The sequence below is a fragment of the Eptesicus fuscus genome, chromosome 4 (assembly GCF_027574615.1).
Source record: "Eptesicus fuscus isolate TK198812 chromosome 4, DD_ASM_mEF_20220401, whole genome shotgun sequence".
Lineage (NCBI taxonomy): Eukaryota > Metazoa > Chordata > Mammalia > Chiroptera > Vespertilionidae > Eptesicus > Eptesicus fuscus.
The window spans coordinates 72,945,755-72,959,514 of record NC_072476.1 but is presented as its reverse complement, the minus strand read 5'-3'; the positions used below and the strand labels follow the sequence as shown (position 1 = coordinate 72,959,514).

The 13,760-nt window shown below is 39.4% G+C and overlaps 2 protein-coding genes across 6 annotated transcripts in view; one reads left to right on the top strand and one right to left on the bottom strand.

The window, feature by feature from the left end:
- Nucleotides 1–2,269, top strand: part of ANKDD1B (ankyrin repeat and death domain containing 1B) — a 46,311-nt gene extending 44,042 nt beyond the window's left edge. Inside the window, 3 exon segments of the mRNA XM_054714345.1 lie at nt 1,048–1,098; nt 1,101–1,169; nt 2,202–2,269. Of these exon segments, the coding sequence (XP_054570320.1) occupies nt 1,048–1,098; nt 1,101–1,169; nt 2,202–2,269 (188 nt within the window).
- Nucleotides 2,270–3,981: 1,712 nt separating this feature from the next.
- Nucleotides 3,982–13,760, bottom strand: part of POC5 (POC5 centriolar protein) — a 32,430-nt gene continuing 22,651 nt past the window's right edge. For all 5 annotated transcript variants that reach the window (XM_054715161.1, XM_054715164.1, XM_054715162.1 and 2 more), the window contains 3 exons: nt 11,731–11,963; nt 8,236–8,412; nt 3,982–5,262 (listed from right to left, as the gene is read on the bottom strand). In XM_054715161.1, coding sequence (XP_054571136.1) covers nt 5,119–5,262; nt 8,236–8,412; nt 11,731–11,963 — 554 coding nt within the window. In that variant the 3' untranslated portion in view covers nt 3,982–5,118. The remainder of the gene's footprint in view (nt 5,263–8,235; nt 8,413–11,730; nt 11,964–13,760) is intronic.

Sequence of the window (13,760 nt, the reverse complement as noted above, 5' to 3'; positions counted from 1 at the left end):
ATCAGGGTAGGGGGATTTAAAATGTTTCAGGCCAACACTGCAGAGTGCCTACACGGGGTCCGCCTCTGCCAGGTGAGGTCCATTGGCTCAGTAAGCCATGGCACATGTTTGATGCAGTTTGTACCCTCGTTGGCATGATAACAGTAACATTCTCAATCCACTTATATCACTCAGGTAATGGCACCAGGGAGTTGGTGGACTTTGGAACAGAGGCATGGCATGTTAACGATGGTATTTAAAGAAAATTAGTTGGGCAAGGGCAAGATTAGAGGATTCACCTAGGAGTACGTTCTTTGTGTGCGCAGTTCGCTCTCCCTGAAACGCCGGCCCCTCCAACAGTCTGTCCCACGAACTTCCTTCCTGAGCTCAGGCCCAGCTCCTGGGCACACCCTCCACCGAGCCAGAAGCCTGTCCTGTGTTTGTGACTGTGACCTCCTACTGGTATCCCAGTGGCTTCTCGTCTCCACATCCCAGCACGTCCCCCACACTTCTCAGGGGTCAGATATCCAGGGAGTATTTGCCCAGCACTCACAGGCCCAGAAGAGGGTGGGAATGCAGACTTCCACCAGAAACTGGAGTGGCAGGTAGCTACCTGCTTGCTGCTCAGAGTGTGGGTAACGGGCAGCAGCAGCAGCATCAGCAGCCGAAAGCTTATCAGACATGCAGGGCGTCACCCCAGACTGACTGAATCAGAAGGTGCATTTTCACAAGATCCCCAGGTGGTATCGGCACTTTAAGTTTGAGTTTAAAAAGCTCCACGTCTCATTAAGATTGTCCCTTCCCGCAGGGCAGGGGTGCGGCTGTGAAATCTTTAGTCCGCTCCTACAGGGGTGCATGGCCAGTGCTGGAGCGAGTCCCAAAGCTGGTCGCCCTCAAGCAGCACCCGTGGGGGCAGCTGGAAGGGCTTCCGTCCCCTGGGGCTTTGATCCAACCCTCACCAGAAGAGCAGCCACGGAGGAGTTACAGTCAGACTTGAGATCCCAGTCACAGAGAGACAGCAGCAGCAGCAGGTGGTGCTTTGCCTCTGACCTTGCGTGTGTGGCACAGCACAGGACAGCTTCCGTGAACACGGCCACCGGGCTCTGCTCATCTGGCTGCAGATCTTCCGGACGCGCCGGTCAAGCACCTGTATGAAGAGCTGGTCCGCGCAGGTTTCCCGGAACTAGCTGGTGAGTGGCAGTTTTCAATAAACAGACACTCCCGGTCCCTTGAAATGTTAGGGGACCGTTGACAGAGATACTGCCCTGACAGCAACGGTCCCAGCTTGGGCTTCACTGGGGCTCAGTCAGCACAGGCAGCTTCTTTGGTGAGTGACTCAGTGAGCACTTGTTCTGTTTTTTTCAGTCCTCAGTGTTAAGTGGGCATTTGAAAAAGTACAGGAGCATGTGTGTGTATGTGTGTGTGTGTGTGTGTGTGTGTGTGTGTGTGTGTTGGGGGGGGGGTGTTGGGGAGGAGAATGAGGAAGGTGATGGGGGACAGGAACGCTGAACTAGGTCATAAGGATAGTTCTCCACAACCAAGAATTGTCTCGCTCCAGAAGCTACTTGGCTCCTGTTGGGAAACGGCAAGTTAGTGTCTTTGAAAATGTCATCTCTGGGTTGGAAGCAAAGAGCAGGCAGCTTATTGCTTTGCCAGCCGAGGTTAGTGCTAAAAATTACTCTTCCCAAGATTATCGTGTCAGGGAAGATGCTTTGAATACTTATCAATAAATTAGGTGGTGTTATAACTTACATGTAATCATAACCATTCACACAAAATAGAGCAACCTCTGCCATTTTTTTTCATGATGCAGTTTTACCTGAAGCTGAGACCACACTTCTACAAATCAGACACCCGATCCAATATTCTGTTTCAAGTATAAGGAATAGTGCCTGGGCGATGCCTGCCGTCCATGGCATTGTCCGCATAGCACTGGGGAAGTGTGTCCATAAGAACTCCCAGGGAGTGACTAGAGGCTTTTTCTGAAGGGGTGCAGGACATGGGCTCTGAACTTACGCCCGAACTCCAATGCTAATAAGCTGTGTGACCGTGAGAAGTCCTGTAACCTCGCTGTGTCAGTGTTCTCATTGATTAACTAGGAAAAAAGGGATCTATGGCGAAGGGCTGTTGTGGGATTAAGTGTGTAATAGTGCCTGGCACATAGTAAATGCTTAATAAATGTTAGCCATTAATAATAAATTTTATGCTATTTTTTTCCCCAGAAAAGATCCATCAATTCAAAAGTGAAACTAACTCAAAGCCCAAGAAATGCAGTTTCATAAAAGCCTAGAGAAATTGTATTTAAATGATTTTCCACTCAGCATCCAGTCCTTTGAAGTTCAGCTCTTTAATGCCATGAAGTTCCTCTAGCAGGACTGATTTTCAGCTACGAAGATGGTGGCAATAGGACCCCTAACAGATGAAAAAGTGGTATTCTACTTTCCAACCACTGAAATGAAAAGTCAAAAAACATTTTTGGCTTTTGCTTAAGGCAAGTTGTATGTGATTTTCCCAATTCTGTCATTTGATGTAACATATGTGACAGCATAATCTAGGAGGATTTTGTACCTCATGTTTTAGAAAAATGTGATTGTGGCAGCAGCATCATGGCGTATAGGAAAACCAGGGCTTTTAAGACAGACACGGTTTTGAGTCGTGATTTTGACACTTTAATTATGAAACTTTGGGCATTCTAATATTCAAATTTCCAAATCTCCAGTTTCCTTCTCTATAAAAATGGAAGAAATACCTGCCATAGCAGTTTGGTGAGGATGAAGGGAGAATGCCTGTAGCCTCATGCCCATAGTATTGACCTCTTAACTATTATTCCTCTTGTAAGTGAAACTGGCTTTGGAAATTATAGTCACTCTTGGCTTTAAATAACACATATGTGTAGTATGTATGGAAAGGCCAGAGGTATATACACCAGTATTTTTTATCTCTTGGTGATTTATAGGTGACTTTATTTTCTTTGTACTTCTTGGTACTTTCCAATTTTTTCCACAATGAACATGTATTATTTTTGAAATCTGATAAAATTATTAAACATTAAATCAAGTACCAATTTATGGCAGTTTATAGGCACCTATTCATTATAATTTAAGGCTCTCCATTCTCAAATTCTGACTCTAGGCCTATAAGGCCAGAAATAATATCATGAGCAATTTCAATCCAGTTAATTCTATCATGAATTTATAGTTCTACGTCTTTGGCCCACTTAACGTTATGAATGTTTAAAACAGTTAATATGTTCACATGATTCCCAAGTTTTAACAAAGGTATTCAGTGAAAAGTCTTGTCTCCATCTGTTCTTCAGTCTGGCCAGTTTCTACTGACCTTGCTACTCCTCTTCCTGCCCACCCCCCAAATCTGGGTAACCTCTTTATAGAAAAAGAAATATGAATACATACTCTTATTGTATAAAGTGTTTTAATTGTTGAATTTACGTTAACTAAGGCTAACACTAACTACTTGATGCTTTATACCATATAGCTTCCAGAACTTGAAGTTTAAAAAGATTTATAATATTCTTAATCACAGTATTCATAATATTGACTTCAGTTTGTCCTCATGGTTATGGCTTGCACACTGAAAACTGCTCCTAATTGTAACTGAGGTTCTTCAAAGAGCGGAGCCTGAAGCCAGTTCACATGCCACTGCTTCTTTCAGGAGTGCAAACTCAAGGGAGCAGGAGTGAAGGAAAAGGGGCGATAGGCGACGGAGGGAGAGCCTAGACCAGGGTGAACTACTAAATTGGCCACCACTTGGTACCAAGCACAACTTATTTGACCTCGAGGGTACTCTTTTCCAAGAGATGAGAGATGGGACGGCTATAGCGGGGAGAAAGGAAGACTTGATCTGTTTACCACAACGGGTGTTAATTCAGGGCTGTATGAGGGGACTGCACATGGAGCCTGCCTGTTTCTCATGACTGGACTGGGAGGGGAGGAAGCCCCGGGGGGGGGGGGGGGGGGGAGAGGGGGGAAGGAGATTGCCCTCTGTATAGGCAGTAGATGAGGTGCTGTTGGTTTGTGTTTGTTGTAATCCATGAGCTGTTTGCCACAGTAGTAGCTGGGCCAGAACCCAGAACAAGTTTGGCATAAGAAGGGTCTAATACTCTTTAAGACATGGCCAGATACTTCTAATAATTCAGAAAAGCCTTGGTTTGCCCCGTTAGAAAATGGGATATCTGATATTGTTAATTTCCTGTTAACAATATGGAAATTGAGGCCCTAGACAGATGCTTCAGAATCTACTCATTTTTTATGCAACCCATAAGTACTTTAACCCCGGCAACCAGCAATAAAACCCTAAGAAGCCTGGTTCTGTACTCCTTGGTCAGTTCTGCCCAGACGGTATTTTCCTATTGGCCAGCACTGAAAAGTCTCTCTTCAGGCTTGAAAGATTTGCCCAGGGCTATACCATTCCAGGACACTGAATGTTTAGTGAGAACAATATGGATTCAAAACTGCGTTTTCAAAAGAGACAAGGAAGAATATCAGAAATAGGATCATTCTAATAGAAAATTTTCTTTTTATGTTTCTGTAACTGTGTTTTTGTGCTGGTAAATTTTTTCCCTTTTAACATCAAAAATTATTCATAGGTGTTGCCATTTCCCCCTATCTTTAATTGCTGGACTACTAGAAAATGAAGACAAATATACTACAGTCACAAAAAACTCTGTGGTAAAAATATCACTACTCTTGGTTTTTATCTTTTTCACTTAAAAATAAAAATACCTTAGTTTCTATTAGTTTTAATAATTTTTAAAATAAACTTCTCAAAGTTTACTTAGTAACCTTAGAAATGATTCAGCTTTGTGGAATAATGTAGAGAAAACAGGATTTATATACTTTGATGGTAAAATCAGCCACAGGCTGAGCCTATTAAAAAATATAGTCCAGTTTTTTAATTTAAAAAAGTTTTACTTAATTGCTTAAATTAAAAAAATAACATTAAAATAATCCTACATATTATTTTACAAAGGATGGTGTGGCTTGAAAAGTCTCTTATAATTTTGAAAAGGTGAACATGATGTATCCATGATGTTCTAAAAATATGGAAAAATTTGAAACTAAAGACTTCTAATCCTTGGTAAAACCAGAGCACTTAGAAGATCTTAATATGAACACATTCATTTTAGTCAACCACTTTGATGGAGTGAACGCTTGTGAGAGACTGGGTGTGAGTTGATCTGGTTCCGAGAGATCTGGAAGCTGAGGTAGTACTTTCAGGATGAATAGTCCGGGGGTATTTTGCTGCAGCAGCTTGAGGAATGGTTTGCTGAAAAGATAAAAATCTATTTTAATAATCCTATAAAATTACACATATTAAATATCATTTTATCATTTATAATTTAACCCAACATTCGTTAAGTGTCAAGCAATGAATTGAAGTAGTGGTTATGACAAGTTGTAGTTCTTTTCCATAAGGAACCCACAGCCAATTAGACTGATGTGTTCAATACCCATAATTTATGCGAGAGCACAGAGAGAGCCATGGGAGCATTCATTTCTCAAGGAGGACTCAACTGGATGGAATCTTATAATGCTTAGAGAGGCGAAGTGAAGAAAGGGACTTTGTGGTGTCTGAAAGAAGGGTCCTACCCCCCAAGCCCTCCACTGTGAATATGTGGAGTCCAATCCTGGGGAACATGTAAGGAATCCAGTCTGGTCCTTGCTTCACACCAGCATAAAGCAGGTCTGTCATATTTCACCTGGTTCTCCTGGGAACTGACTAAACCTTTTTTGGTGACACACGAGGAGGACTTCTCAGAGGCCTGGTGCTCCCTTCATATGGACCACAACTTTCTAAATAAAGAAATAAGTAGAGACTGAGGACACATGTTGGGGGAGGACATGTACGCTGCCTCTGAGCTCAGAGGAACATCTTAGACATGAGCACTGATGCATTAAAGTCAGGACACATCTGCCTTCATCTATACATGCAACATGTTCAAGTCCGTATTATGTACTTAAGTACACATTACATGTATACATCTGTGTAATATGTACACGTATACTGGTAAGGCTTTCCTGTATTATACCCAATACAGCTTCTCACTAGGCCACAGTGGATTTGTTATGCAGATGAGTTCTCAGTTCATGTCACTGACTAGCACATGGAGGTTCCGATTAGGGTCTTCCACTTAGAAAAGCCATCTCTAAAATACTTGAAGTAAAATTATATATATTTGATCAAAACATTCACTATGCATTTCAAAAGCTTTATGATACAGATATGCAGGTCTTCATTTTAGATTCTGCTTTAAGAATAAGAGCTTCTCTTTAAGGAAATGGAAAAATAACCTTAAATATTTTTATAAATGTTTCTTTGTACATAAATTAACTGGGTAATCGTAACAAATGGAAGATATTCTTGCCACTACTATGAAATTTTAGTTGCTAACTACCTAATCTGACCCTGTCGAAAGAGGTGTTTTTCTTTGGGGAGGACTGGCAAGAGGAACTGTAGAAATAGATTCACGTTACCATGGGTATCATGATCTACAAAATCCAGTAGAGAATGAAGTAGCACCAAGAGCAAGCAATTAACCAGCAGATGGGGCTAAAGTGTCAGAGATCTGATTACTGGTTTATTAGTAGTAATAACTTTCTAGTAGTTCTGGATCTTGATTCTTAGGAAAAATGTAAAATTGTAGAGAGGCTCGCCATCATGTCTGTCACATATCCAAATCAGGTAATAATGGGAGCAGTTTGTGGCTTTCTAATTCATGGCCAATTATTGGAGAAGTACTGCAGGTGCAAAGGGCAGTTTGTGAGATGAACATCAGAAACAGGTTAAAAGTCTTTAGTTCCTTATTTTTCTATAAAGTATGAATTTCTATTATTAATCTAAAAACAAAGGCTATCTAAATTAAAAATAACATGTCTAGTCTCTTTAAAGCCTTCATCTTTTTTTAAAAAATTATTTTGTGTTTTTTATTGTTATTTTTTTCCATTAGAGAGAATGGAAGGGAAGGGGAGAGACAGAGAGAAATATTGATGTGAGAGAGACACATTGATTGGTTGCCTCCTGTACATGCCCCAACCAGGGCCGGTGATTGAACCTGCAACCAGGTATGTGCCCTTGACTGGGAATCGAACCTGAGACTCTCTGGGCCTCGGGCCAATACTCTAACCACTGAGCACATTGACCAAGGTGAGAGAATTCTCTCCGAAAAGCAATCCTGTTTCTCTTTGGGAATATGTTCTTGTTACTTTTAAAAATTAAAATTTTTGAGATAATTCTTGAATACAAGAAATAATGCAGAGGTATTCCTGTATCCTTTTTTAAAAAAAATATATATATGTATATTTTTACTGATTTCAGAGAGAGGAAGGGAGAGGGAGAGAGAGATTGAAACATCAATGATGAGAATCATTGATTGGCTCCTCCTGCACACTCCCTACTGGGGATCGAGCTTGCAACCCAGGCATGTGCCCTTGACTGGAATCGAACCTGGGACCTTTCAGTCCGCAGGCCAAGGCTCTATCCATTGAGCCAAACCAGATAGGGTTCCTGAATCCTTTTCTAGCAATTTTTATTTGCTTTTGGTTTTACAGTTTACAAAGTGCCTTTCTACAACATTATCTCATTTAATCCTGAATTCTGACAACAAACCATAAGAGCTAAGTACTCTTTGACTCCCATTTTACACAACAGAAAAAGGAGGCTCAACTATTTTCCTTGTTTTATATATGATCAAAAAGGCAATAAGTAGCATAATTGGGATACTAACTATTTTTTTTTTTTTGCTTAAATTCCTCGGAGGCACCAACTTTTTTCCAAACTAGAAATATGATGACAATTGTATTGAAGAAGGGGAAAAAGAATTTAAAATAAGGAGCAAAAATTAAAAATTATAAAAGTAGGGAAGTATTTCTTGTAATAAAAACCTGCTACATGAACAACTAGTTATTAATAAGCGAACAGTTTTTGCCTCTTTTTTAAATGAATGAGAAATCATTTATATATTTTACCCTTCTAGCCACTGACAAACTGTATTGCTTTATGTATTGGATAATTTTTACACTGTTGAGAAGAAAGAATGTTTTTGAAATTAATTTCTTAAAAGAGGAAAGGCAGATTCAGACAGGTGTGTAATTATAAGCATAGAAAGACAAAATAGTAAAAGGCAGAATAAGCACCAGTCATCATGAATGTTGATCTTCTCCTCAGCATGTCATTTAAGTATTTATTGGTCTATAAATTTCAGGACATAGATTTTGACAAAAGGTCAAAATGTGGACTCACCACTGTGACTGGATGATGTTTTTCCACAACAACTGAACTCATGGGAGGAGAAACTCCCATTATAGCTAAACTGCTACTAATTCTGTTTTTTGAAGCAAAATCAGATCTCCCTGTGATCCGGGCGGTAATTGTTCTTCCAGCTTTCTGTTGTGCAGATGTCACAACTCTGGGTACATACTAAAAAAGTAAATAAATATTTAGTTGGTAGAAAATCCATGGCAAAATTTAAACACTTTTGGTTCTATAACTTATGAAGAAAATACATAGGCACTTAAAATAATTGTATATTCAATCAACTTTAACATGAAAAAAAATAAAAACTTGAAACAATGAGACAAAAATCACAACATAAAACCGAGCACCGCAGAGCATCCCTTTAACTTTGGTATGCCAACTATTTTATATAGTACTTCACCAACTTTAAAAAAAACTGTTTTTTTAGAAATACTTATAAATTTATAGGAAGTTATAAAGACAATGTAGAGATCATGTGCATTCTGCACCCAGTTTCTGGAAATGATTACATTTTAAATAATTATGGGATAATTATGACATCAAAACCAGGAGGCTGACATTGGTAAAATGTCTGGGTATAGATCTATATCACTTTACTAGTGATCCGGTGCACGGATTCATGCACATTGAAAGGAAATTAATTAGAAGAAATATTTTAATATCACTATTCGCCCTTTCTCTATAATAAAAGTGTCAACCAAATTCATGACCAACAATCACAAATCGAAACACATGTGTGTGATTGGTGCCAGCAAGAGCTTTATATGTACTGTGCCTGCATGAGTCAACTTGCCTTTTATATATATAGATGAACTTGCTTAATTAGACCTGCTTTCTGATTTAGCTAAACTTTTTCCAGCCCAGTGAAGTACCCCAGCTTCTCTTTCAGGTAATTGTCAGCAATACAGCAGTAAATATCAACACGAAGCAATTATTATTGTAGATCACACAGGGAGAACAAAGGGTAAAATATTTAACCGTCACAGTGTTTGACTATATTCTGCACAGTGAGAAAACCTGAACTCATTTTCAATGTCCACCATTTCTTACTTCATTTCAGTCAGGTCAAGTTTCTAAACTTTCTAAATCTCTGTTTTCTGGCTAATGAAAAGAAAATAGGGTTCTACTGAGCCTCCTATCTACCTACTCCAGGACTTCTGTGAGGATCAAATGAGATGATGCACGGGAAAATGCTTAATAAGCATTTGGTTAAACTGTAAAATGTTTGCACCTGGATATAAAGCAAGTCGGGTTCCTGGGCTGAAGAAACTCCAAGGAGGCTAGTTGCTAGGGAGAGGAAGCCAGGCGTTGCTACGTGATGTCATTACCCGGCGCCCACTGCTACCGTTTTCGGGCTGGGCTGGGCTGTGGCTGGGCTGTGGCTGCATTTTGTGCCATGGGGTCTTGGCAGCATTGGCTGTGATTGGGTGGGGTGTCGCTCCGGTGGGGTGGTGGGCCTGTGTCCCTTGTGGGGAAGCCGAGTGTTGGTTTGTCAGCGCCAGGTCCGTGATGCTGTTTATTTTTAAATGGCCAGTGTACATCGTGGCAGCTCCTGCACTGAGTGTCTGCCCCCTGGTTGTCAGTGTGCATCATAGCTACCGGTTGGACAGTCAGATGGACACTTAGGCTTTTATATCTATAGATTACATGTGAAGATTTGGCAATGAAGACACAGAACTATTCCATCACCATAAAGATGTCCCTCATGCTATCCTTTAGTCATATCCATCCCCCTTACTCCATTACTCCTAACCCCTGGCAACCATTCATCTGTTTTATGAACTCTTCTGATTCCTATGCATAATTAATATTATTATTACAAATACTTTTGTGTTCTGCCTTTTTTCTTATTGCTTTGTTAGTATACTTTTTTCCCCCATGAATAGAGAATTGCTACAATTTTGAGAGATTTTAATACCAACAAACTAGTTTATCTAATTATCTCAGTTCTTTTCCTATTATATATAGCAAATTTTTGTGGAAATGGACTCCTTTTCCTTTGAGAGTTATTTCTACAGAATATATTGCCAAAAAAAATGCAATGATCAGATCATAAAGTAATGGTAGCTTTTATAGATTTTGTTGCTTACTGCTGGACAAAACCCCATAAAAATTATATTTATATCAGGGGTAATACATATGTGTACTCATTTTTCCCCACTGTCAACTAATTACATTAGCTGGGCAAAAACAAAAGCAATAAAATAAAGAGAACTGACACAGTCTACTTTTGTTACTGTGTCCTCAGGCAAGTTACTCTCTCTAAGCCTCAATTTCCTCATTTATAAAATGGGAAAGCAGCACCAACTGCCTAATGATACCCTTTCATTTTCATTCAGACGAAGAGAACATTATTAGACACACTTTACTAAATAGCTTAAAAATACAACTAAAATCCCTCAATTATTCCAAATGGAATTAGAAAAAGTAAAGTGCCATCTATTGTCCAAACTCATGAACCGCAATTTATTTGCTTATATAACTTGCCTAATGTGTTTTTTTTTTTTGAAAAATGTTTCCCACCATGAAATGCTGACATTTTATTTAACAGTAGAGGCCCGGTGCACAAAATTCATGCACGGGAGGGGGGTATGTGTGTGTCCCTCAGCCTGGCCTGCACCCTCTTGCAATCCAGGACCCCTCGGGGGATGTCTGAGTGCCGGTTTAGGCCCGATCCCGCAGACCTTACAGAACTACACATGCCTTTGTGCCAAGCTAGAGGAGGGAAGGATAGAGTGTAAAAAATAAAGGAAAAAAGCCCTACAGAGGTGAGTCAGATAAGCCTGACTTGTATCCCTATACCTTTCTCTCTTGAGAGACACTGAGGAATACAGGTTTAAAACCAGGAGGTGGAGGAGTCAGAACCATGCTGTGCTCTAACCCTTACCACATTAATAGCATGGTCAATTTCCCTTCCGGCCAATTCTCACACCATTACTCCATCCCCAGACAATGCTCTTCCCCTCTAAGCACTTCTCTAATGATGCCTCTAGGAAAAACTGTTCCTGTGTTCATTCTAATTATGAATTAAACATTAAAATCTAATCAAATCAAGATGGAGTTACTACAGAGTAGTAGTGTTAATGATAATGTCTATCCAGGAAAAGGGAAGGCTGTAGTTGAACAGAAAATATATAAAAGAGTCATTAACCTACTAAGTCCTTGAATATACCAACGAGTTTTCTTCAAAATTAAAAACAAAGAAAACCAAATCAACTCTAAAATCTATTTTTCCTGAATAGTTTTTGAAAAATGTAAAATGAAAAAGTTCTTTATTTTTGTTCAATTATCACTACTGTAGAACTTTCTATAGAACTTACAAATTAATGTTTTAGCTACTTGGTGTATTAAATATTTTCTGTGACTTGGCCTAAAACTCTAGCGACTTTTTTATCCATGAGAAAAAAGTTCAGAATATCCGATATACCCACAAGCTGGGAACCCTTTCCTAACACTGGCACCTGCGTGCACTGCACTGACCGTTTCTTCGGACGCAGTGGGAACTGTGGATCCCGCACCAAGAGGAGCAGAAACAGAGGAGGCGGAAGCAGTCCCCGCAGAGGTGATGGTCGTGGCGGAGGGAAAGGCAGCAGTGCTGGCCGCCCCCATGGCTGCTGCTGCTGAGGACGGTGCTGTGGCGGCTGCTGAGGGTATCGCAGCCGAAGGATCCAGATGAGCAGGACCATACTCTTCCTTCTTACTATTTGTGAAGTCTAGCCGTAAAAATGACAAGTTAATTCCATCTACATTCTTCCAAGTTAAGATTACTTTTATCTCCCAACAGTTTTAATATGTAATAGCTACAAATTGGTCATAACAGAAATGTAGAAATTTGTCATATATTGTATACATGTTCAGTTAATAGTTTGTCACTGTTAACTGACTTATGTAAGCATTAACCACTGAAGACTTCCGACCACTTCCTTCAATATGTGAAAGCGAATGAATAATTTGCTGTTATTTAAAAGAAAAAAATAAATTCTGTACTCAGGTGGGACCTCACAGCCATTACAATGTCACACTGAGGATTTATGTCCTTTTGTGTTAATTTATGCAACTATTCTGATAAATGTCCTGATATTTAGATCTTTAGAATAATTTCGTGATACAACACACACTCTCATTTCCTTCCACTGCTCCTATCCTAACAAAAAGTGTATTTTGATTTTTCAGCAAACAATAATAAATCAATAAGTAAATCTTGACACTGTAAAAGAAATGAGCTCTTGCAGGTGGATTGAGTCAAGAATTAAGAGCATATTTGCACACTTAACTGATTTTAGTGACACACATATAGTAACTTTCTCTTAAAACTGAACCTTAACCTTAGATCAAAGAAGTGAATAACCTCATTTTCTAGAGAAGCTAGGACTAAGGGTACTATTTTATTTTATTTTGTTAATCCTCACCCAAGGATATTTTTCCATTGATTTTCTTTTTTTTTTTTAGGGAGTGGAAGAGAGGGGGAAAGACATAAACATCAATGTGAGAAAAACACACTGATTGGTTACCTCCTGCAAGAGCCCCAACCAGGGCCCAGGCCAGGAGGAGCCAACAACGAAGGTACGTGCCTTTGACTGGAATTGAACCTGGGACCTTTTTATCTGCAGGTGACACTCTATCCATTGAGCCAAACCGAGTAGGGCAACTAAGGGTCCTATTTTAGATTTTTCCATCCCAATATTATAATTTGTTTAAAATTTCTACTTAAAACCATATTTTTGTGATACCAAAAACAAGGGTGAGGGTTTTCAGAATATCTGGAGTATGTAACCCTATGTTTAAATAGTTTTCTATGTTGTCCTCTTTCCATCTAGAAATATGGGCTTTTGTGTAAGTCCTTTTATTATACTAAATTTATATAAAAATATAAACTTTGATTAACGAAGTTTAATGAGGGCTATAATGCATGGGTCCTTTGAAATCATTTGATGAAAGGGGCTAATTCAATATAAAATACTGTTTTTGCTTTGAAATTAACACATATACACACTGAGTTTAACATGCTTTTGATAAAAAGTGATTCTGACTTGTCTGTTTTTAGGTCAGGTCTGGCCAAGGGACTCACTGGAAGAGAGACAGATGACCCACTCTCCTTAAACTGGGGGGGAGTATGCAGTTCCTGTTTGTAAGTTTTAATAATTATTCTTGCTTTAACTGGGATAAATTTTTTCAATTATTAAGTATTTTTCTACTCTTCCTAAAATTGCTTTGAAAATTGGCAGGTATCATTTAAAGGCCATTTTTATTGTCACACTTTGCCTTCTCTCTTTTTTTAAAATATATTTTTACTAGAGGCCCGATGCATAAAATTCGTGCAAGGAGCTCAGCCCTTGCAGCAGCCCTGCCCCCCACCCACTGGTCATCCCGGAAAGTCATCTCGGAAGGTCATTCCAGAAGGTTGTTCCGCCATCTATTCTAATTGGCATATTCACAGAAGAAAATCAGGACAAATTAAAAAAAATCAAATACTAGATTTTTTCTAACAAGACAGATACATTAGGAACATT